The sequence below is a fragment of the Drosophila teissieri genome, chromosome 3R (assembly GCF_016746235.2).
Source record: "Drosophila teissieri strain GT53w chromosome 3R, Prin_Dtei_1.1, whole genome shotgun sequence".
In the NCBI taxonomy this organism is placed as follows: domain Eukaryota; kingdom Metazoa; phylum Arthropoda; class Insecta; order Diptera; family Drosophilidae; genus Drosophila; species Drosophila teissieri.
This window is the reverse complement of record NC_053032.1, coordinates 15,473,614-15,496,172: the sequence shown is the minus strand read 5'-3', so window position 1 is coordinate 15,496,172 and position 22,559 is coordinate 15,473,614. Positions and strand designations below refer to the sequence as shown.

The 22,559-nt window shown below is 44.6% G+C and overlaps 2 protein-coding genes and 1 pseudogene across 7 annotated transcripts; 2 read left to right on the top strand and 1 right to left on the bottom strand.

Annotated features, from left to right (window-relative positions):
- The first annotated feature begins 524 nt into the window (after positions 1–524).
- On the top strand, positions 525–8,207 carry LOC122620253. The gene is made up of 2 exons (XM_043797631.1): positions 525–1,140; positions 7,595–8,207. Exons 1-2 carry the CDS (start codon positions 1,007–1,009, stop codon positions 7,797–7,799), a joined length of 339 nt encoding a protein of 112 aa, XP_043653566.1. The 5' UTR covers positions 525–1,006; the 3' UTR covers positions 7,800–8,207.
- A 296-nt stretch (positions 8,208–8,503) lies between these two features.
- LOC122621959 (box A-binding factor) lies at positions 8,504–18,567 on the top strand. 6 transcript variants are annotated; one of them, XM_043800012.1, is made up of 8 exons: positions 12,793–13,123; positions 13,413–13,747; positions 13,824–14,256; positions 14,329–14,548; positions 15,677–15,891; positions 16,270–16,434; positions 16,757–16,910; positions 16,994–18,557. In XM_043800012.1, the coding sequence occupies exons 2-8, from the start codon at positions 13,698–13,700 to the stop codon at positions 18,079–18,081; spliced, it is 2,325 nt and encodes a 774-aa protein (XP_043655947.1). In that variant the 5' UTR covers positions 12,793–13,123; positions 13,413–13,697; the 3' UTR covers positions 18,082–18,557. The 6 variants fall into 6 exon arrangements, with proteins under 6 accessions (XP_043655945.1, XP_043655944.1, XP_043655942.1 ...); XM_043800009.1 differs by lacking the exons at positions 12,793–13,123; positions 13,413–13,747 and adding an exon at positions 8,517–10,111 and having other exon boundaries at positions 17,455–17,856; XM_043800007.1 differs by lacking the exons at positions 12,793–13,123; positions 13,413–13,747; positions 15,677–15,891 and adding exons at positions 8,523–10,111; positions 15,088–15,260 and having other exon boundaries at positions 16,994–18,567.
- Positions 18,568–19,093: 526 nt separating this feature from the next.
- On the bottom strand, positions 19,094–21,398 carry LOC122621962 (annotated as a pseudogene).
- Positions 21,399–22,559: the final 1,161 nt, after the last annotated feature.

Below are 22,559 nucleotides of genomic sequence, written 5' to 3'. Positions count from 1 at the left end.
CAAAATCTGGCCAAACCAGGCCAGATGATAAGGACCCGGGTGGGCATATGGCTTTGGCTATGGCTATGGCTACACGCCAAGTCGGAGAGCGAGAGTTGCCCCGATAAGGATAGTCGCGCGACCGACGCGTGATGCAACTTAATCAAATCGTGTTTTGGTATCGCCCTCCCTGCCTCTCGCTCTATCTGCGCCGGCGTCCTGCTCGCTCCCGTGTGGCGTCCATGCGGCGGAGGTGGCGCCTGTGGGGCTGGCAATCGTGGAATCGGAATCGGGAATCGGGCCCGGCTCAGATAGCCATATCTTGGCGGCGTCCAATCAGCGGAACCGGCGACAGCCAAACTACACCAAAGTACCGAGTACACGGCGCAATGAGTTCGACGGTTGCGTCGCCGATAATAAGTACAATCGTTACTTTGCTGTTGTTTCGTTTTTGAAAAGGTGATATGAATTGTGCTCTGATAAGTTTTAATCAAGAATATTTTACTCGCATTGCTTTGGGTGGCTCCCGGCCGAGTAGCATTTGAAAAGTTGTAGTAGTAGGTCGGAGCTCGGATGCGGGTCTGGTCGGGTCCACTCCCATCCCATCCCATCCCGTGCCACGCCAGCCCAACCTACGTATCACATTGGGATTGGGTGAGTGGGTCGAGTCCGGCGATTATCACCGTGATCTGATGGGCGTGAAACCGAAGAAAACCCGTCGAGAGTGGAAAAGTGAGAGGAAAGTTGCGCCGGCGCAAGGGAAATCCTTTAAATGTGTGTTTAACCACAAAAGCGACGTGAGTTTAACCAACATAATCGACGGTTGGGCGCCCGGAAAAGCCACCACCCGCCTCCTCATCGTTCTGCGAAAGAGTTGTGATCCGTCGGCGTGACCTGTGTGACACTTTCATTTGCCGGGTTAACGCCCCCTCGAAATCCGGCCAGTATCGAAACCGAAAATTTAACGCTTGCTTAGCGCGTGAGATCGCCAGATGCCCGGAGCTCGGTCATCATCGATGAAAACCACATGGGCCGAACGAACGCCCCTCATAATGAGCGCAACGGATCCGAGCATCGATCCATTCTGGATTCTCGACCTAGCCAAAATGGATTTTCAATCGCTGGCGGATCGTGCCTGGGAATCTGGCTGTGGACCGCTGTGTAAGTTCCCCGAGTTGATGTGGTGGCCTTCGGGAGAAGTTGTTCAGCATGTCATAACAAAATAATGATATTGGAATGCCACATATATGCGAAATGTAGCATAAATGTTTAGTCACCACTCTTTTGAATACATGGGTATACATATAACTATGGGTCATTGTATTTATTTTTGTATTTTTGCGAACAGTCATGCGATGCGATTGAAACTTAAAAATGGCTTCTAAGAATAAGTACATCAGTGGATGTCGCAGTAAGGTTATTTAATGTTTTAAAAACAAAATGTATTAATAGGGTGCATTCTATAGGTCCCAACAAAAAAAGATAAAGAAAAAGTGGCTAAGAAAATTTAAGGAATTGAAAAGGGACCGACAGGGAAAAGTAGGGAAAATTATGACGATTACACGAAACCAGCATGACGATCAACGAACCCGAAAAGCACAAAACTCCGGATCCCGTCCAGTCAGGGGGTGGGGCATTGCCTTCCAGCTCCAGGCAGTGGCACCCAACAAGTGCCCATATATATACGCGTACTCGTACCATTTAAAATGTGGTCGTGTATATACATACATATGTATATTCTTATGTGTATAAATATATAAGGCGCTTGGAGCGACTGAAAAACAAAATGCGAGTCGAGCGTTGGGGCCCGTTCCCTGGTACCGCTGCCGATCCACTTGGCGGTCATACAATTTGCCTCTGCGGTCGTTGAGTTGTGGCGACGACAACAACGAGGCCTTATCAACATCGGCTTATACGTATATATACATATATATACATTTGTGGGGGGAAAATAAAAAGAAATAATTATTCAAGAAAAATAAGCATTTAAGAAAAGAATTTCAAAACAAAAGAAGTAAATGTAGTGGAGCTTTATACTATGTACCCATAAATTCATTGCTATACACACACATGACTTCCTGCCATAGGTCAGCCATATTGAAAATTAATTGTACAGAAAAAAACATAGCCACACATATTATTGTCCAGCGAATTGTCGTAGTTAAGCCGCAATTGCCTTTTGTTGTTCAGCCAGTGATTTTCCAGGGAAACCCTGGATGCATCCCACACTGCCAACCAACTCCCCTGACACGTGCATCTCTATAGCGAAATGCATCCGCAAACAAGTGGGATTTACTTTTGGGTGCCGCGGAGGAAACCGCGACAACAAACACCGCAAAAACCGAAACCAAAACCTAAACCATAACCAAAACCAAGACCAAGCCGAGGACAAACAACCAACAATGACGGACAGTCACATACATTAAACATTAACAGAACAAGTAAAGTAAAAATTGTAGTATAAAAGAATTTTTGTGAAATTCCGAAACGCAAACAAACTGCACGGCAAACAAGAATCCACCAAAGACAAGATACAAGATACAAGACACTCGTGTTTGTCTTAATTGTTAATTGCTCTGGCCACGTCCCTATCCCTGTCCCGATTTCAGTTCGAGCTCGAGTTCGAGTTCCAGTTCCAGTTCGTTGTGGTCGGCACACATCCGAAGAGTGCGCCAAACTCTAGGAAAAACCGCACCTACTCCATATAAACATAGAGCCACAAGCACATAGGATGAGCAGTATCCGCGCGTGTCTCTTACTTAACTGGGTCTGCAATGAGTACCTGTTGCTAGTGGGTTGGTTACCTGTCCACCTTCGTAATATAATGTGTGTTTGACAGGATATGCCCAGTCCCAGTCTCAGTCCCAGTCCCAATCCCAGTTCCATTTCCAGTCCATATCCGTAATAACCCAGACACCGTGCCCCGTCATCGCTCCGACTTGCATTGTTCTACGCTGCCGAACTTTAATTACCCAACCTTACTTTCACTGTCCGCATAAAAATTAATGAGTTTAGGACTTGTCCGTTTACCGTCCGCCATTCCGTCGTTCATTCATAAATTTTGGTTCTGGCCTGGGAAATTCCCGTGTGCTGATTCATTTGCCGATCCTTTTATGAATGGATGTGCTCTACTTTCTGGTATGCTCAGGATCGGTTTTTAATGGGGGAATTCCGTTTATCTGATTGGTAAATGTCCGTATACTGCATTTGTGCATGGTAATTGCAAGCAATTCTCTGTTTACCATGGACCCCGATAAAGTTCTTTAAATTTTCCAAGGCCCTAAAAAAGGTTCATATGAACTGTATTATCTAGAATAAACATGTTGTTCTAAACATACATTTGATTTAAGTTCTGGTCCCAACTCAATTATTATAATTTTACCTTGTTTTAAGTAAGAGATATTTTTTTAGTAAGAGATATTTTAATTTAAGATATGCATTCAAATAGTCTCCGCATTAGAGGCCCGCCTACAGCGATTGTCACTTAAGCGCACCATTAAAAAATCATCAAAGATGCCATTCGAAAGGTTTTTCAAGTGGACGCCCTAATTATAAAGCGCCAGCGCTAGGTACGTGGCAAACGACGAAAAGTAAAAACATATTTTCCAAAATTATATAACCCAACAATGGAAGGGACAATATTTTCCCTGGCGTTGTCAGCGAAAACAAATTCATAATTCTGTTTATTTGCTTGGTCCGAGAGCGAAAGGATCTCGAAGGACGTCGAAGGGACGTGGAAGGGTCCGAGGGAACCAAGTGAGCACGAGATGCGGCAATAACAATAACAACCGCATCCCCTGGGTGTCCTGTCCGCTTCCCCTTCCCCTCTCCCATCCCCTTGTCACGATCAATTTGTATCGTGTCGGCGCGTGTTGCCATTTTGTCCTGTTTACCTTGCCACAGGCCACTATCTGCTTACCTGGACGGGTCACCCCAAGTGGGAATCCTACCTGAGCGGGCAAATGGCAGCCGTCTGCGGCTTGGCCGGCCGATTAGCGCTGATCATTGCGGCTTAATCGTGGCTTCTTGACAGTTTCCAATACAAACTCTATTTAAATAGGTTCAATTGACGTTTTTTGTTTGTCCGGCTGTGGGAAAAACTGCTCTCAGCCGCGGCAAATGTGCAGAAAATGTGTTCGGCTCGTCCAGGAAAGTCAGTTGGGGATTGCTCTAAGCAAATCCTCTTGAGCATATTACCTAATGATGTGTTTACTCATTTAATTCAACATCACATGTGAGCCAATGTTGATCCTACAAATTGGATAAGTATGCCATGTACATTCTATTTGCATAAAATGGGAAAATTACTTAGTTGGACAACTTAGTTGCATGTGGACAACAGAAAATTCTTCAGTTAGAATGTTTGTATACGAACTGACACTATTATTTGAAAACAAATCAACGTTCGATCAAGAATTTTTAGTTGGTTTACTATTTCAATTTAATATTTTTTAAATTCTATTTCAATTTGATGAAATGTGGTAAATTCGTTAGTTTTCCTTTTCTTCTATCTCCGCCCAGCATCTGTAGATAAGCATAACCCGAAACAATTGAGTTGGTTATTGTTGCATTAAAGGAGTGTTAAAGACATGTTCTCAATGGCCATTGAATGGGTTTGATAAGAGCACGACTTCAGGACAGACCGCAGGCCACTTGAATCGGAACGCCCCGGTTTATTGTAGGAATTTTATTTGAATGCCTACCGCATAACGATGCAGATAATTGGCGCTTAAGGAGTCAAACGACTTGTATCCAAAAGATAGGGGAACACTCAGCACTCAACAAAGAGCTCTTCATGAAATGGATCCGTGGCGTATTGGATTACCAGCGCAATATTTATGGCCGCAATGTACACGAAAATATTAAAAATGCATAAATACATCGGCACCGAAACTATGCACGATGATCGTCCTGATATGTGAGACACTCGCCACGGCTGACACTTGTTTGAGGGGAGTGGAGCGGGGAACCTGCCCCAGAGTAACCCATTTTCGGCCACCATAAATATGTCAAAATAGTTTGAAGCCAAACTTTGTGGCAGCAAACTCGGGATTTTGTGAGTACGTGTGGGTTTCACTTTGGTCTCGTGGGATATACAAATAGTAATGTTCTATTTGAATTGGCCCTCAGTGGGTTCACTAATGTTCCGAATACTGTATAGAACTTATTAAACGACTTTTCGCCATAAACAATGGCTATTCGATATGTTTCCCCGCAAACAAAAACCAGAGAGCTGTGCCACGGCCCATTGACAATCGGAGATCGAGTGTGAAACAGTGCACCTCCTAGCCCGCAGACCCACAAGATTATCCTTTCCCAAGGACTTGTAATAAATCACATCATTAGCATAGCATCTCTGGTGATTTATCGCTTCGGGAGATCGCTCTGGAGGGAGATCCTCATGTTTGTTGACACTACATGCTCGTCCGAATCTTCGCCACACGCATCTGAATGGCCCGATCTTCAGAACTTTTAGAAGGGCGGGGCAAAGTCAGCCCTGACTCACATTTTAATGCGTATTTCACTACTGGAGTCGTGGCTTTAAGGCCGCTTACCGTTATTTGCATGTGTACTCAATGCATTTCGTTTATAGAACCCCGACTTATCAGACCTAACTAAGCATAACACTGCCAGCTTGGGGTCACAGCGAAAAGAGGGTCAACTCGAATGTGCAGCTCGGCTAGGTGAGCACAGAGCTCAAGTGTGAGAAAGTTACAAGTGTAGAGAAGTGTCTTTTTATAATAATTAGATCCAAATAGTAAACTGCTTTTAGTTGAATTTTAGCTACAGCAGACCTTTTCTAACTCGCTTTGTGAAGAGTAAAAACAGCTATTGCTGACGTAGAGTACTGGAATGCAAAGTTATTTTATTCGTACGGGGACACAGAAATGTTCAAATATAAACATTTTGTGGATTCATTTCAAATGTAATTAATTGGGTGTATTTGGTTATTTTTTAGGTTCCAGACATGCGCGAATCGCATGTTATACTGAGTTGATCACCCGTGTGACGTCGGCGCCAGTTTTTCAAAGTTGGCAATTAATAATTTCAAGGTTAAAGTTCCATTATGGATCCCAGGCACATGCAGCCCCTGAGCTCGAATCGAACATTTCGAAATACTTGTTTTTGCCTCGGTAGAAAAATTGAAATTTGTGCGATCCCGGTCGGGAGTATTGGGCCAACCGATGGCGAACAAAAAAACATGTGAATAAATTATTTGAAAAATATATGTATATACGAATAAATGGGGCGATCGCGGAGAGGCGTCAACCTCAGTCCCCATGTGTCTGGGGAAAGGTCCGGTCTAGTTTCCCGCTCCAGCGCGGCTTCCAAGCGATCCCAAGAGCACCTTATCAGCTTAGATTTTTCGTATATTTAATAACGTACACTTATTTGATTTTAATACCGACAAAGGTTAAGCGATTTATGTCTATGAACGAGTGCGCATGTCGCCTGTGCTCGGCGTTGTACGAGTATGTAGCATTTAAAATGGAATTCGGTTCTGGTTTTGGTTTTGGTTTTGGAAGCGAAGCACTTGAGTGTGTCGCCTACTATGTACACCAATTGATCAACGATCGTTAAAATGTTCCCAAAATGTCCAAACAGATCGTTGGTGCCGCCTATTCAAATGACGATAAAAATGCCATAAAAACACCGCCCCAGCCTCATTCGCCCAAGATCGCACTCGAAAATCGTTTTACGACTCGTCCTGGTTCAAATGTAACAATTTTTTAATCAGCCATTACGGCGCAGCTCAAGTGCATTGTTTTATGTATTTTGGCGCGACGTCTCGGGAATTTGCAAGGGGCCACGCAGACGGACTCTTGGGGAAAGTCTTTCCTTCCCCTGCAGTTTTCTCACGTTCACTTGTCTCGCCGCGAGATTTGCCCTTTGCTCCGGTCCTTAGTCCTGAAATTCTACACGCGTCCCGGTTGGATTTTAATGTTCTCGTCCTCGCGATAGGCATGAAAGTGTGTCTGGGTCCTGGTTTCCCCAGTCCTATATGCATGTTATTTTGAAATTTTAGAGAAATTCCATATTGGGTCTCTCATAAGGCGGTCTGATTTATGCGTAGATTTCACGATTGACTTGTAGAACTAACCGTGAAGAGAATTGAGACCATTAGCCACGACGAAAGTAATGGGCTTAAGCAAAGGCCGATTTGTTTTGTATTATTTCTTGCATGCAATTATATTTTAAGTTTAATTAAATTAGTGTGTTTACTGGAAACGCATTCCGAACCTTTAGCCTTTATGTGCATACCATATTTTATTTATTTTTCATTCTTATGAACTATGTATACGTATACTTTATTTGTTTATTTTTAATTTTTGTTTTGTTTTTTTCTGCTTAACATTAGAAGCCGATTAGATAAGCGTGTTGCTAATGTACATAAAAATGTTTTTCTTTTTGATTTGTACTGCTTCTTTAGAAATATTCGCGGAGTTATACTTCGTTAGTGCTTTATACTTTTCAGACATTTTAAGAGTACGTTTAAATAGAAATTCTTAGTCAAAATTGTAAATTCCTTAAACTCATTTTAACTTAAATTTTTTTAGCTAACATTTCAAACGTTATTTAATATAAATGGATTGTTTTTTCATTTTCTTTCCAGATTTTGTGTGTACTTTCTTGCGGTCGCTGGCAGTCGACAGCCAACCAACCACAACAACAGCGACCACAACAACACCAATCGAGCAACAGTTGATTCCGCCCCAGCAACAACAACGAAGGCATTCCGGCATGGCCTCTGCCTCGGCCTGCGCCCCACCAACCCACCCTTCGCCCACTTTCGGCGCCTGTTGTTGCTGCTGCTGTAGTGAGAGGCGGAGCAACGCAGCACCATGCGGAGGCAGTAGGTGCGATAAGGCAGGCATTAGGAGCAGCCACATACGAATAGCAAGCGAAGGAAGAGCAGAGCCAAAGAGAGGGATCCCCAAAAAGAGAAAGAGAGAGTGGGAGAGCGTGAAGCTCGAATCGAACGTTTCGAAATATTTCAAGCTGTACACCAAACGAAAATATTCATATTTTTTTCGAACTCAAACTCAAACTCAAATAGGGATCAACTATTGAAATATAGAATATTTTGGAACTATGTGATAAATGTATTCATGGTGAATATTTGTTTATATATTTTATAGAATAAAATATGTTAATTCCTGGTGCGCATTTTAGTTAGTTTGCTTATAGAGTTTAATCTCAGGCTTGCTTTATATAAAGAAATAAATAAATACCTCTTTAAATAAATGGTGATCTTAGGACAAGGATCAAATTAAAGATGATACTCATTTTTATTTCCGTGCACCAGCTTGCGATTACGAGTGGCGCTCATGTAACGGCATATGGAGCAAAGCGCTAAGCAAACGCAACTGTAATCAATGGACAGAGATGGCGAGAGGGAGAGAGGATGCTCGCTGAGATTTGTGCTCGATTTGGTTTTCTAAAAAACAATTTTAACGAGCTTTATTTTTTCATGTTGCTTTTCTGTTCCGTATTTCGAATTTCGAACCGCAAGCCGCTGAAATCAAATCAGTTTGTGTGAAAATCGCGCCGGATACGGACACGTACGTGGATTGCGGCGGAGAATCCGGATAATCGTGTGGAGCGCCGGAATCATGACGAAAACGACAAAGCCCAAAGAGAAGACAGCGGCGGGAGGGGTGTTGATAGGGTCGGGATCGGCATTGGGATCGGGGGCCAAGGCGGGCGGCGGTAGTCTGCTTACGAATGCGGCGGACAGTAAGATCCGCACGGCCAAGTCCAACAACAACAAGCGGCAGGCAGGACGAGCGGCAACCACTGTAGCGGCAGCAGCAGCAGCTACAACAACTGCTATAGCGGCAACAACAACAGCGGGAGCAACAGGACCAAATGCAGCAGCGAAAGAGACGGCAATAGCGATCGAAACGGAGAACGGAGAAGCAGCGACGCCGACTGCGGCAGCAACGCCCGCCGCAGCGAATTTATCGTCACTTGAGTCCGCTCGGTCGCAGGCTCTCACTTCAGTTGTCAGCGAAACAGCAAGGCAAGCGGTTACCACAGCGAACGCGTCGGCAACAGCAGCACCATCAGCAACATCAATATCAACAGTTACAGCAACAGAAATAGCAACAGCAGCAGCAAGCGACAACGCAGCAACATCCGAAGCAGCGATCGATGACGATCCAAGTGCGATAAATACTAATAATAATAATAGTAAAGCGCAGAACGACGCGAGTGAAAGTGTTAAAACAAAAGTGATAAGCTACCACCAGTCGGACGATCAACAGCAACAGCAGCAACAGCAACAAGCCCAAATCTACGAGCAACAGCAGCAGTTTCTCAGCCAGCAGTTAATAAGCCACCATCAGCAGGAGCAGCATCAGCAGGCGCAGCAGCAGCAACAGCATCAGCAGGCGGTGCAGGAGCAACACCAGGCCAGTTGGCTGGCCTATGATCTGACCAGCGGATCAGCGGCAGCAGCAGCGGCGGCAGCGGCAGCAGCCTCGCATCATCACCTCTTCGGGCAGTTCCCCTATCCGCCCAGCCATCATACACCCACCCAGCTCTACGAGCACTACGCCAGCACGGATCCCATAATGCGGAACAACTTTGCGTTCTACAGCGTCTACACCGGAGGCGGTGGCGGCGTGGGCGTGGGCATGGCCAGCCACGAGCATTTGGCAGCGGCGGCGGCTGCAGCGGCAGCAGCGGCCCAGGGCACCACGCCCAACATTGACGAGGTCATCCAGGACACGCTGAAGGACGAGTGCTTCGAGGATGGCCACAGCACCGACTACCATGTGCTGACCTCCGTTTCCGATCTGCATACGCTAAAGGACCCCAGTCCCTATGCCCTCACCCACGAGCAACTCCACCAGCACCAGCAGCAGCAGCACCAGCAGCAACTGCATCACCAGCAGCAGCAGCAACAGCAGCAACTTTACCACCAGCAACAACAGCAGCAGCAGCATCATCACCACCACAACAACTCCACCAGTTCGGCGGGCAGGGACTCTCCATCGTCCTCGCACGCGCTGTCCACCCTGCAGAGCTTCACCCAGCTGACCAATGCCTCCCAGCGTGACAGCCTCTCGCCGGAGAACGACGCCTACTTTGGGGCCGCCCAGCTCGGCAGCAGCTTGCAGAACAGGTGAGTCTTGCCGCGGAGCAGTGTAATGAGCTCACTATCACGAAGCGGGCGAGCGCACGTGCCTTTCGCCCGCTTGGCGACACCGTTAAAAGTCATGATCGGAGCTCCGATCAGCGATCAGCGATCACCTAACAGAGAACCGCGCCGGCTGATTCATATTTCTCCCGTCTTGGCGCGATTTCTCGGGCGGAATGACGAACCAAACAGAAGCCCCCATTGTGGGTATTGGTTCCAAAGCTCGGACTTCGGTCTCCCTTTTTTTCCGCCGTCTCTCGCGATCCTAAGTCCATACCCAAACACAGTCGGTTATGGTTATGGCGTTATGGCATTCCCAGGTGGTTTACCCAATATGTGGAATGCGAAAATCTGTTCCACTTTCATCTAGACACCAAGTTAGTTCTGCTCCAAGAATGTGTTTCCAGCGGGCCAACAAAAACATAAACAAAACACAGTTGTGAGGCCCTCGCAGATGTCTCATGTGAGGAGCATTCCAGTGGGAGCCGTGTCAGTGGGGCAGGACTTTCGGTTGAGGGAAGTGGATATACATACATATGTAGGTACAGAAATCCAAAAAATTGCATCTCTGAAACAGAAATATTATTTGTTTTAAATTGTATAGCTTACAAGTATTTAAGCGATTTTGAAAGTTAAGAATAGGTCCCTAAGTGAAAAGAATGTTTATGATGATCCAATATTCGCCATGCCGATTACAGCAACTTTTATTTACTCTTTAAGAAAACCCTTTCCTTCCTTTTAAAGTTTATTTTTACAAAGTTCGGAGACTGTTTTTATTTTAACAGACACATATCTCGCAATCTTCCCGATTATCCAATAATGTTGTTCGGCTTCTATTAGAAAAACTAACCTTGTCCACAACCAAAGTAAACAATGCGAGACATCAACTAAAGAGGATTTGCACTTGGCATTTTATAGCGTCGCCTCTGGCTTCCCCCAAAGAAATCATCTGCAAGCTCGAACTCAGCAGAATATACGTATACAAATTGCCGCTCAAATTTCGTAAACAAGAATATGCAATGTCTTAATTATTGACGCATGGCTTTTCTGACTCATGAGTTTTCCCGTTTTGGGATCCTAGTCCGAGCAGAACCGACTTCCCCACCAGACGCGGGAAATCTAAATGGTTCACTAAGTTTCTTAGTTAGTTTTTCCGACCAGCATGAGGCACCTAGTACTGCACGTGTCCAGGCTGCTGCCACATTTGGCCTAAAACTAGCACGTGCCACAAACTGTGGCAAGCTAGCTCCTAAAAGCCAAAAAAAAAGGGGGCACGACCCGCATTTGATCGGGCAGTCGAAACTTGGCGACTCTTCAGAGCCGAAAAAAAGAGTAAATGCAAATTGCAATTGTAGCGCATTTTTCTAGCTTGTTTTGGGTACTCGGGTTGCAAGCTCTATTGCTCGCGAGGAGGTGAGGATACCTTTCGAGTGTGTGACTGTTGGAGAGTTGGGGTAACCCAAAGCCATCCCGTGACATAGAAACCCCCGAACGAAACCCAAACTGGAGCCCTCAGAAACAGAAACAGCCTCAAATGCATGGCAAAACTCTATTCTTTCGTGTTCAGGGCAGCCGCTGCTGACTCAGCAACCCCCGAGTTGCAGTACACCTTGAAGGGTTAAGGGAAGCGGTACGAGCGGTGGGAGGGGCGGGAGCGGTACGGTAGTATATATTCGGGAAATTATAAATACATCGGTGGGAGGCAGCGGACCCAACGCACCCGCACATTGCCGATCGCGTTTTACTCGACTATTTTCTGGTAATTCGCATCCACACTTTTTGCCTTACACTTTATTGTTTTGCTGTATTTGTTTGTTTTGCCTATGTTATTATTTAAATTGAAAACGTGTTTTGCATATGCATATGGAAACAGGCATGAATGCACATTCAGTTGAAGTATATATGAAGTCATGTGAGGAGCAGCCTAAAATGTTAGGTTTTTTAGAGGGAAACAAGAGGAGTAACATGTTACAAATGCAGTTGAATGAGATTCGAGTTATAGAGATCGATTTGCGCATGACCCACCGTTGGTGGAGATATGCAATTGCATATATATGTGGTAGCAGAACGTCATCTGGTGCCGGATGATGGTGATGGTGACGCCGATGTGCCCCGCATTTCGTATGTGACTTTTTGGCCAGTTTCGCTTTTGTGGCAGTGAGAAACCAGAAGAAGATATCACGCTGCTGGCCAGCTCACATGCCATTTTCGCCATGCATACATTCATAAGTATGCGAAGAACAAGAAGTCGACGCAAAATACTCACCTGCGACAAACAACAGAAGTGAACCGAAGCGGCGATAAAGTTATATCGTTGTCGTGCACTTTTTCTTGTCACTCAGACTTCCTATATATGCAGCTATATATTATAGGTTGGCTATAGCTGTGGGGCATCTCGGGCTGCAAATACTGCCGCTGTTATCACAGAGCGTGCGCATCTAGCTGCAAAAGACTTCGCCGTATAAATTCTGGCAACAAAGACTAAATTATTTGCAAGCCGTTTGTTTGATAATTGCATACATACATAGATATGCGTTTTTTTCGGTTGACTTTATTCTTTAGTCACTTGATCGCATTGTGTGTGTGTGTTTAGTGCGATGGATTGCGTTGGGCCAACACTCACTGCAACAACAATAGCAATCGCAGTTGCAGTTGCTGCACGAGCATCAGCAGCAGCGACAACGGCAACTGCAACTGAATTGGCATAAAACTAAACCCGACTCAAGTCATTATGCAAACGCGCGTGCCCCGATTCGGTTGTGCTTTCTTCTCGGTCTCGGTCTCCATCTCGGTCTCCATCTCCACCTCCATCTCGTCATCCAGAGAACTCGGCCCGAAATAAAACTGAAAACTAAACTACAAATAAATCAAAACGAAAATGAAAACGCTAATGCTGAGCTGAGCACTTCCGCGGGTTTCCTCTCTGCCCATTTGAAAATAAATAGATAGTCGTACCTTTTAACAAAAAAATAATATCTGGTTGTGCCAGGCAATCTAGTGCGTAATAAGTGTGCACCTGTGAAAACGAAAGCCCCCGAACGTCGATCCTTGATCCCCAATCTCTTAAAGATCGATGGCGATACGAAAGTTTTGCCTACGCAGCACTTTGTTGTCCCCCATCATTGTTTATTGAATGTCTTTCCGGGTCTTGGCAAAAATATTTGCACAGGCTACTGTTGGCTAAGGCTAACAAACAAAAGACTACGACGTTTTTATTTTGAAGGGGGAACAACGCTGCAAACACTTTTATTCTTTAATTAAAAGTTTTATGGCCACACCCGCACAGGCTCAACTGCAAACATGCCAAAAACTGGACGCTGGTGGTCCGTCCCAAGCAAAACCAACTCATTATTGTAAAGTAAACAACACCCAGGAAATGTTAATAGCGCCTCGAATTCCCAACAGTATCCGTAACAGTAACAGTAACAGTAACAGTGCTATTCTACAGCGGGAATAACAGCAGCCGCTGCGATTGAAAACGCCAGCGTATCGCGTGCGAATGTGTTCCCAGCGATTTTAAACGCGTACAAAGTTTTCGTTTATCTGGGCAATAATTGAACTGACTGTTAAAATGTTTTTCTCGAATTACAATAATATGTATCTGAAGAACTATTGCTATAGGTATAACTGCACAGTCAAAGCAATAGAATTAAAAAATATCTAAATGCTTAATTTCACTTTTCTTTCTTGATTACAGTTCTGTTTATGCTGGCTCCTTGCTCACCCAGACAGCCAATGGCATTCAGTACGGCATGCAGTCGCCCAACCAAACGCACGCCCACCTCCAGCAGCAGCACCATCAGCAACAGCAGCAGCAACATCAGCAACACCAGCAGCAGCAACTGCAGCAGCATCATCACCACAATCAGCACCACAACTCCAGCAGCAGCAGTCCGGGGCCAGCGGGTCTGCACCACTCGAGCTTATCGGCGGCCACGACGGCAGCGGTGGCTGCGGCAACGGCGGCGGTCAATGGACACAACAGCTCCTTGGAGGACGGCTACGAATCGCCGAGGAGCAGCCACAGTGGCGGCGGGACCGGCGGTACTTTGCCAGCCTTCCAGCGGATCGCATACCCCAACAGTGGCTCGGTGGAACGTTACGCTCCGATACCCAATTATCGTGGTCAGGTGAGTGCTGCCCCCCCTTCCATGATTGCTCTGAGCTCCCCACTGACCAGCATACACCCCACTCCCTTGCAGAACGATACCTGGTTCGATCCCTTAGGCTACACCACCGCCGCTTCCGGACAGACGCAGTTGGGCGTCGGAGTCGGAGTTGGAGCCGGCGTGGTCTCGAATGTGATACGGAATGGACGGGCCATTTCGGCTGCAAATGCAGCAGCCGCGGCCGCAGTGGATGGAACCACTGGACGCGTAGATCCTGGAGCCTATCTCTCCGCCTCGGCATCGTTGTCAGCAAGTAAGTTACCGTGCGGATCGAAAAACCAAGAATTAGTCTAGACTAGGACATAAGCACTCAGCAAACGTACACACCACAGACCAAAATCCTTTCCGATTGTTTGTCTCCCTTGTGTGGGCAAACGAAAGAGAGAGGGTTTTAGGTAGAACTTCACACGCACACCAGGCGAGAAGGAATCCCATATTTGCATAACCTGAGCAAACCCAGACCAAACTGGGTCAGCAACTGGTGGCCAACTGCAAGCAGCTGTTGTAATGCCCATACACTACTACACTTTCTAGTACATTTTATTATTTATATACTTAGCGTTAAGCCTACGTCTCTATAATAAATTCAATTAATTTTATTTCAACTCTTGAGATAAAATCAAACCTACAAAAAGACACCACAAAAGCAAATCTAAATATAAAAAACACACACAATACCCAAATGCAAAACAGCAAAACAGCAAACATTGCAAAACCAACTCAATCAAATCAACTCAAACACCTAGCAAAACCTTATGACTTATTCCGATATTTCTATGTCAATCTTTGAAGCATTATTCGATGCCGATTATTTCACTGAGGGGCGAGAATGTGTCAATTGTGGTGCGATTTCAACCCCATTATGGCGACGCGATAACACGGGACACTATTTGTGCAATGCCTGCGGCTTGTACATGAAAATGAACGGCATGAATCGACCCCTAATTAAACAGCCTAGAAGATTGGTAAATGTCTAAAACAAATTCACAAAATCACAAAACTACCACCAGCAATTACTACTAACCAATACCAATCAACCAATCGAATCAAACGCTTTTGTGTGGAACAAAATTTCTGTGTGCGACCTCTCAGTGTTTAGTGGGTAGTGGGTATTCCTAACTTATAGAAATCTGCATCCGCCAGCCTCAGCACCACCGCCCCACCTTCCCCCGCCCCCCTGCAATGCTCGAAAGCTCCAAAAGCTCCAAGAGAGTGAAAAAATTAATTGAATTTATTATTTATTACGCAATGCCAACTAGTTTAATCGAAAAGAGACATCAACAACAGAGAAAATCTGATCAATCTGCATCTGCATCTGCATCTGCTCTGCATCTGCTTCTTGTGTACTACAACCAACAACATTCTGATTGCTCAATTCCAGTGGCCGCTGAATCAGGCGGGGATTTCTTTAAGACCAACTCATTTAATGTGGGCGGCGGTGGCCGTAGTAAGGCCAACACGAGTGGTGCCGCCAGCTCCTACTCCTGCCCAGGCTCGAATGCAACCTCGGCGACTTCGGCGGTGGCGTCGGGAACGGCAGCAACTGCAGCGACGACGCTCGACGAGCACGTTAGTCGCGCCAATTCGAGACGCTTGGTAGGTCGCCCATTAATTACCGATACCGAAACCAAAAACAAAACCAAACCAAACCAAATCAAACAAAACCAAACCAAACCCATACCCATACCCATACCAAACCCCATACCAAAACCCAACCAACCAACCGAAACCCTTCTGAATAGCAAAACCAACTAACAGAGGAGAGCAAGTAGTCACTAACCTAGTCCAGAATCGATGCTAACCACTTTTGACTAACCCGTAATCCCGTAAAACCGTAGATCTGTAGATCCGTACACCCGTAAACCTCCTTGGCCACTGAGTTGCCATAGAAAACGTTGTTCCACACGAAAAGCTTCTACCTTCCGACCGCTTCTAGTCCTAACTAATTCGTTGATTTCTTGTTGCCACATTTAGAGCGCCTCGAAGCGAGCCGGACTTTCCTGCTCCAACTGCAACACCACCCACACGTCGTTGTGGCGCCGCAATCCCGCCGGAGAGCCCGTCTGCAATGCCTGCGGCCTGTACTTTAAGCTCCACAGTGTCCCACGGCCACTGACCATGAAAAAGGACACCATACAGGTAAGCCCTCCCTATAAAAAACATTGCAGCTGAAAGTTTATTCTTATTTATTTGCTTGAAAATGAACTTATCTACTATAATAATAATAATGATAATACATTTTTTGATTCAATTAATTTGAGATATCAATTTTTTTTTAAATCAGGCCTTTACATGTTCATCCTAAAATTTTAAAAATAAGCTTACGAGTACCATTTCATGTTATTTTTAATTTTAAACTTATTTTTGTTAGCTATAGGGGAATGATTAAGAATACAGCTCGGTATCGTTATATATGGCATTTAAGTTCGTACCCTATAACAATGTTATCTTACCTTTACAGAAACGCAAGCGCAAGCCCAAGGGCACCAAGAGCGAGAAGTCCAAGTCCAAGTTGAAGAACGCCTTGAATGCCACCATGGAAAGTGGCTCAATGGCGACCAGTTGCCACAACGTTGGCGTGGTCCTGGACAGCAGCCAGATGGATATCAATGACGGTGAGTTGCGGCGACCTTTCATTCCATGTGCATGCCTAATTAGTGATGTTTGCTTTCTCTTTGTTCCCCGCTCACCTGGTCAGATATGAAACCACAGCTCGATCTGAAACCATACAACTCATACTCATCGCAGCCGCAGCAACAGCTTCCGCAGTACCAGCAGCAGCAGCAGCAGCTGCTTATGGCTGATCAGCACTCATCGGCGGCCAGCTCGCCCCATAGCATGGGTTCCTCCTCATTGTCGCCTTCGGGCATGTCACATCAGCATCAGACTCATCCACATCAGCAGCAACAGCAGCAGCTCTGTTCCGGGCTGGACATGTCGCCCAACTCAAACTACCAAATGTCGCCCCTCAACATGCAGCAGCAGCAGCATCAGCAGCAGCAATCGTGCAGCATGCAGCACTCACCCAGCACACCCACATCCATCTTTAACACCCCATCGCCCACTCATCAGCTCCACAATAACAACAACAACAGCACGCTCTTCAACAACAACAACAACAACAATAGTAGCAATGAGAATAACACCAAACTTATACAGAAATATCTGCAAGCTCAGCAACTGAGCAGCAGCAGCAACAGCGGCTCCACCAGCGACCACCAGTTGCTGGCCCAACTGCTGCCGAACTCCATTACGGCGGCAGCAGCAGCAGCGGCGGCGGCAGCGGCGGCGGCGATCAAGACGGAGGCCTTGTCGCTCACCTCCCAGGCCAACTGCTCCACGGCGTCGTCGGGACTTATGGTCACCTCAACACCGACCACGGCATCGAGCACATTATCGTCCCTGAGTCACAGCAACATTATTAGTCTGCAGAATCCGTATCACCAGGCCGGAATGACGCTGTGCAAGCCCACGAGAGCCTCACCGCCGTACTACCTGACCCCGGAGGAGGATGAGCAGCCCGCTCTCATCAAGATGGAGGAGATGGATCAGTCGCAACAGCAACAGCAGCAGCAGCATCAGCAGCAGCATGGGGAGATAATGCTCAGCCGATCAGCCTCGCTGGACGAGCACTACGAACTGGCCGCCTTCCAAAGACATCAGCAGCAGCAGCAGCAACTGCAGCAGCAGACTGCTGCCCTTCTGGGGCAACATGAGCAGCATGTGACCAACTATGCGATGCACAAGTTCGGCGTTGACCGGGAAACAGTGGTGAAGATGGAGTAGGCGCGACACGCTGTATGTCGCCATGACCAAAGATACTGTTGTTACATTAATCTCATAGCTCCAAAGAATTTATAGCCTGTATACCAAGAGCAGTTCTCAAAGAACACTCGCCTATCTAAACTCTATCGAATCATTAGTTGTACATACGGTCTAAGTCGATTGACATTTACATTTTCGTCGAATTTTAATGGTCCACTACTCGAAATTTGTTATACTAGTAGTTTAATTGTTAGCAAAACGCCAATAGCATGAAATCGATTCAGAAATTAGGCTAAGACTATTCATATAAATTTTGGTTATCAAATCGAATACCTTTTGAGATTTCTTACAATCAAATTCCACTTAGATATTAGCCACAAATTTTAGTTAAGTCAAACAAAAACGGCAAATGAAAACGAAAAACAAAAACAATCAAAGTAACCAATAATCTCATGCAATTAGCTATTAATTTATCTATTTTCCATAGCATTACCCATATATTTTTAATGCAATTTAAGTTTTAGTTTTGTATATTTTTTTACATCATCTTTGCAATATTAATTTTATTTCACTTGAATTAATAAAAGACAATTGTCCCTGAAATGTTCTAGAGCAAAGTTTTAGTTACAAATGTGGTCAGGGAAAGTTTTAAGCAACGGGGCGTATGTGGCTTGTCGTTGATGGTCGTAAGTGTTTCAATATCGTAAGTGTTGCTTACATCCTGAAAGTATACACATTAATTTTGGTTCGAATGCAGGCCCTCGTAAGTATGCTACATTTTTCTATTTTACATGTAAGGTAAAATTGGCCTTGTAGTAATTTGTTTGTATTATTATTAAGTTAAGTTACTAATACTTCAATATTTAGAAACACTAAAATTTCCAAAGTAAAATGTTACAAAATATGAATGTATAATAATTCTCCCTAGTACTGTTAGGATAAAGCTTCTGTTAGTTTTAAGTAACAAACGCGCAATGAAAGATGAAACAATTTAAGCAGATCAAATTTAGTTGTTACATAGGTAAGTAGGTGCGTTATTCAACAAAAACTTCATTATATTGTTGATAAAAAAAAGTGAGTTAGTGGGTTACTTCTTTTAAGTTTACATCGTAATTTTAGATAGACAAGAATTATCAGAACTGTATAGGCTGTTTGAAAAATGGTTTTTATTCAAGAAAAAACGAAAGAGAACAGCTACCCGAAGGAAGAGGTAGATATTTTGAGGATCACAAATTAGATAGGATTTAGTTATTCTTTAAAAATGTAAATTGCTATTAGGGCACCTCAGCTGTACTCTGATAAATGAACAGATATTTGGGAAACATTTAGAGTGGGCGTCCTCTACTCAGAGCCACTCTAGAATTTAACAATTACAGACGAGAATAATATGGCAGGGAGTGTGTATGTGTTGGGGGATGTACGTTGGGGTGGGTGAGTGTGTATTATATTATTTTGTGCGCCGCCATTTACGAAAGCGACATTTTCAGTGATAAGATAACGTCGCATTGCTGAGTCCCCTCCGTTTTGTCTCTGTCACTCCCTGGCCCTCTACCTCTACCTCTACTTCTACCGCTCCCTCTCCCTCTATTTATATTTTTCGCTCTATTTCTTTTTTAATAAACTTTCAGTACGCTGGTGCCGTTGTTGTTCTTGTTTTTTATGGGAGTCACGCGTTACAAAACGACAACAGCAACAAAATCTGAAAGTCATTTCATGTGGCAAAACAGTTTTTGTTTATTGCCAGCTAGGGTTGTTTGCTCGTCGAGTTGTGGGGATCCACAGGGAAGGTCTGCGGTAAATGTGGAGGTGGAGGTGGAGCTCGTGGGTGGCAGTGGGAGGAACGGGGTGGCTGGTGGGTGGTGGAAAGCAGCCGCGCCCGACTACGTGACTGTACAAAAGTTGGGCATGTCGCGAGGGCCGCTGCTCGAAATGGCTCGTGCACCACTCAAGTGGCGCTGAGGAGGCTCCGTCCAGAAATTTGATTGATACCCCTGTTGATTAGCCGTGAAATGAAGTCCATCCACCATAAATTACTTCTGTAGGCAACATTATTGGGCTTCAGACTGAATTGCAAAATGGCTGCCTTTCTTCCATACAATTGTTTATACCGATACCATGAGTTTTCAAGATCTAATCGGTCGTTGCTCAGGTAAATTCGCATAACTTTCCCTCAACAGATTGCTAGTTTTTTGGCGCCGGGTCAGGGTTTCTCATTCAAAACTTCGGCAAATAAAGAAATGATAATGCCAAGCACATAGCCTTGTCTTGCACGATACCAAATCATGAACGATAAGATAAAGTTTGTCTATGTTTTCGTTTTCAATCTTTCGGGAGCTGCATAAATGTAAATGTGTTGCCTTTGTTTTTATCACTATACTCATAACTTTTAGCATTAGAAAATCCAAGAAGATGGGAAGTAACGTTTAGAAAATCATTACTTTGGATGATGGTGGAACATTTTCAAATTGGTTGACACTAAATAAACCCTCATATTGGCATATACCATATGAGTAACCCTAATTTACTTAGCAATGGCAACTTTGAACTGTTTGGTAATAATTGGGCTAATTTTGTTGACTTTTATAGGAGCTTAGACTTTAGTGTTTGCTGCTGGTAAACAAGACAACTATTTGTGCACAAACTAGGTTAGATATATACCAATGGTATAACGCTGATATAAGTGTGTATATATATATGTATGTATGTTTATTTCAAAGCAAGGCACTGGTGTACCAACTACTCATATGCACAAAATAAATCTTTAATTTTGGGGTTTCTTGCTGAATCATAAAGCCCACCAATGGGGTTTCTTTTATATGATTCAAACCAAATCAAAAATTATAAAAATATATGTTGATATCACAAAGATGTTGAGTACTGGTACCAAGTGACACCAAGGAGAATTAATAATCAAATCGGAAGCGGGATAAATCTAGCAATGTTCCGAAATTTCCGGCGATTTCAAGGCACAAAGTTCACTGGTACATTTGAGGACTAGAACGGTCACAATTCACATTCACAGTGGGCTTAGTTCGCACTCCTTGTGCTTGCCTAAACGTATATTATATACGTTTTCTGTTTTCAGGCAGCTTTTACGTTTTTAGTACACACACTTGTTGTCCGTAATTTACGATGAATTCATGTTCAGCCTAACGCTCGGTATTTTATGGCCGTATTTGTTTTATTACACGCGTTTGTTACTCATTTTTATTTTAGCACTTTTCTGGTTCGCCACTTTACGATCTGGCTTCTCTCGTTCAATGCTATAATGCTTAATTATTGCTTTATAATTGCGACACGGGTTGGCTGGGGAACGGAGCGCGTTTTAATGGAAAGTGCAAAACTTACTGTGCCAGCAACGAAATAACCACACTCGGTAAGATATCTGAGTATATATGATTTTTTTACATGCCCATTCCATAGATAGGCAATCTGTATCTGTGGCACGATAATGCTTATAAATAAGATAATATGATTTGATAATGGTATTTACCATATGCAGAAACTGAAACCGCCAAGCAGCTCAGCTGAGTTGTGTAAGTCGCTCGATTTTCTGCCGCCTATATACCTATATACCATATAGTATAGTGTTTAAGAAGTTCGCGTTTCCCTGGTTTTTCTAGGCTGCGGTGCACCTAATTAAATGTTTGACATCTGCCCGATTTGTTTGGCGTGAAAATGCTGAAAATTCCCCGATCCCGGGCAGCTCAGGTATAGGTAGACCATGTACCATATATGGCTATGGGTATGGGTATGGGTATGGGTTCAGGTCGGTGTTGTGCAAACAGATTGCATTTAGAGCAGTCGGATCCCCCACCCAAGGCCCGATTTCCACCCTGCGCTCCTCGGTTCTTTCTGTTTGTTGTTGACTTGACTGCTTTTTGATGTCTTCTTCGGGTGGTGTTGCTGTTTTTTCGTGGCCTTATCGCCAACTGACGTTTGTACCTCGGAATGTGTACTTAAGATAACGAAAACGAGGAAGAAGCAGCCAGGCCTCAAAGTGACACGAAGGGGCTACATCCACATCAGCAGCAACTCGAATGAAACAGAATGTCACCGGGTACGGATTGAAATTCCGAAGAGAAACACGAGCTTTCATAGCCAAATAGATGGGGATAAGATCGATGGGGAAAATGGTTAAACTCGGACCGAAAACTGCACCTCATGGGTGTTTGGCGATTTCTTGGAAATAAAACTTGAGGTGCCTATGTGGTATCAGGCAGTAGTTAATAAGCATATTCTAATCTAATCAGCGGATCGTTAATTAACTTCCAAAGTTGACTTTCGCTTTCTCAAGTGTTACTTGAGCGCTGCTTTGGCAGTTGGAATTTATACTCAGGGCCCAGCAGTATCTTATCGATGAGCCAAAGATCAAATTTTCAATTCCCGAAACACACGCCAAAAGTTTCACAAATCATTGGAAGCTCTTATATAAACGACTGATTTCGGTAGATGCACTTTGTGGATAGCTGATAGCCTTTCAGTAATCCGAAATTGAC

Coding starts and splice junctions, on each gene's coding strand:
- LOC122620253 (XM_043797631.1), top strand. CDS start 1,007: ATGGGCCGAACGAACGCCCCTCATAATGAGCGCAACGGATCCGAGCAT. Junction 1,141..7,594: donor ATCTGGCTGTGGACCGCTGT/GTAAGTTCCCCG, acceptor TTTTCTTTCCAG/ATTTTGTGTGTACTTTCTTG.
- LOC122621959 (XM_043800006.1), top strand. CDS start 8,595: ATGACGAAAACGACAAAGCCCAAAGAGAAGACAGCGGCGGGAGGGGTG. Junction 15,892..16,269: donor GCGCCAATTCGAGACGCTTG/GTAGGTCGCCCA, acceptor TGCCACATTTAG/AGCGCCTCGAAGCGAGCCGG. Junction 16,435..16,756: donor TGAAAAAGGACACCATACAG/GTAAGCCCTCCC, acceptor TTACCTTTACAG/AAACGCAAGCGCAAGCCCAA.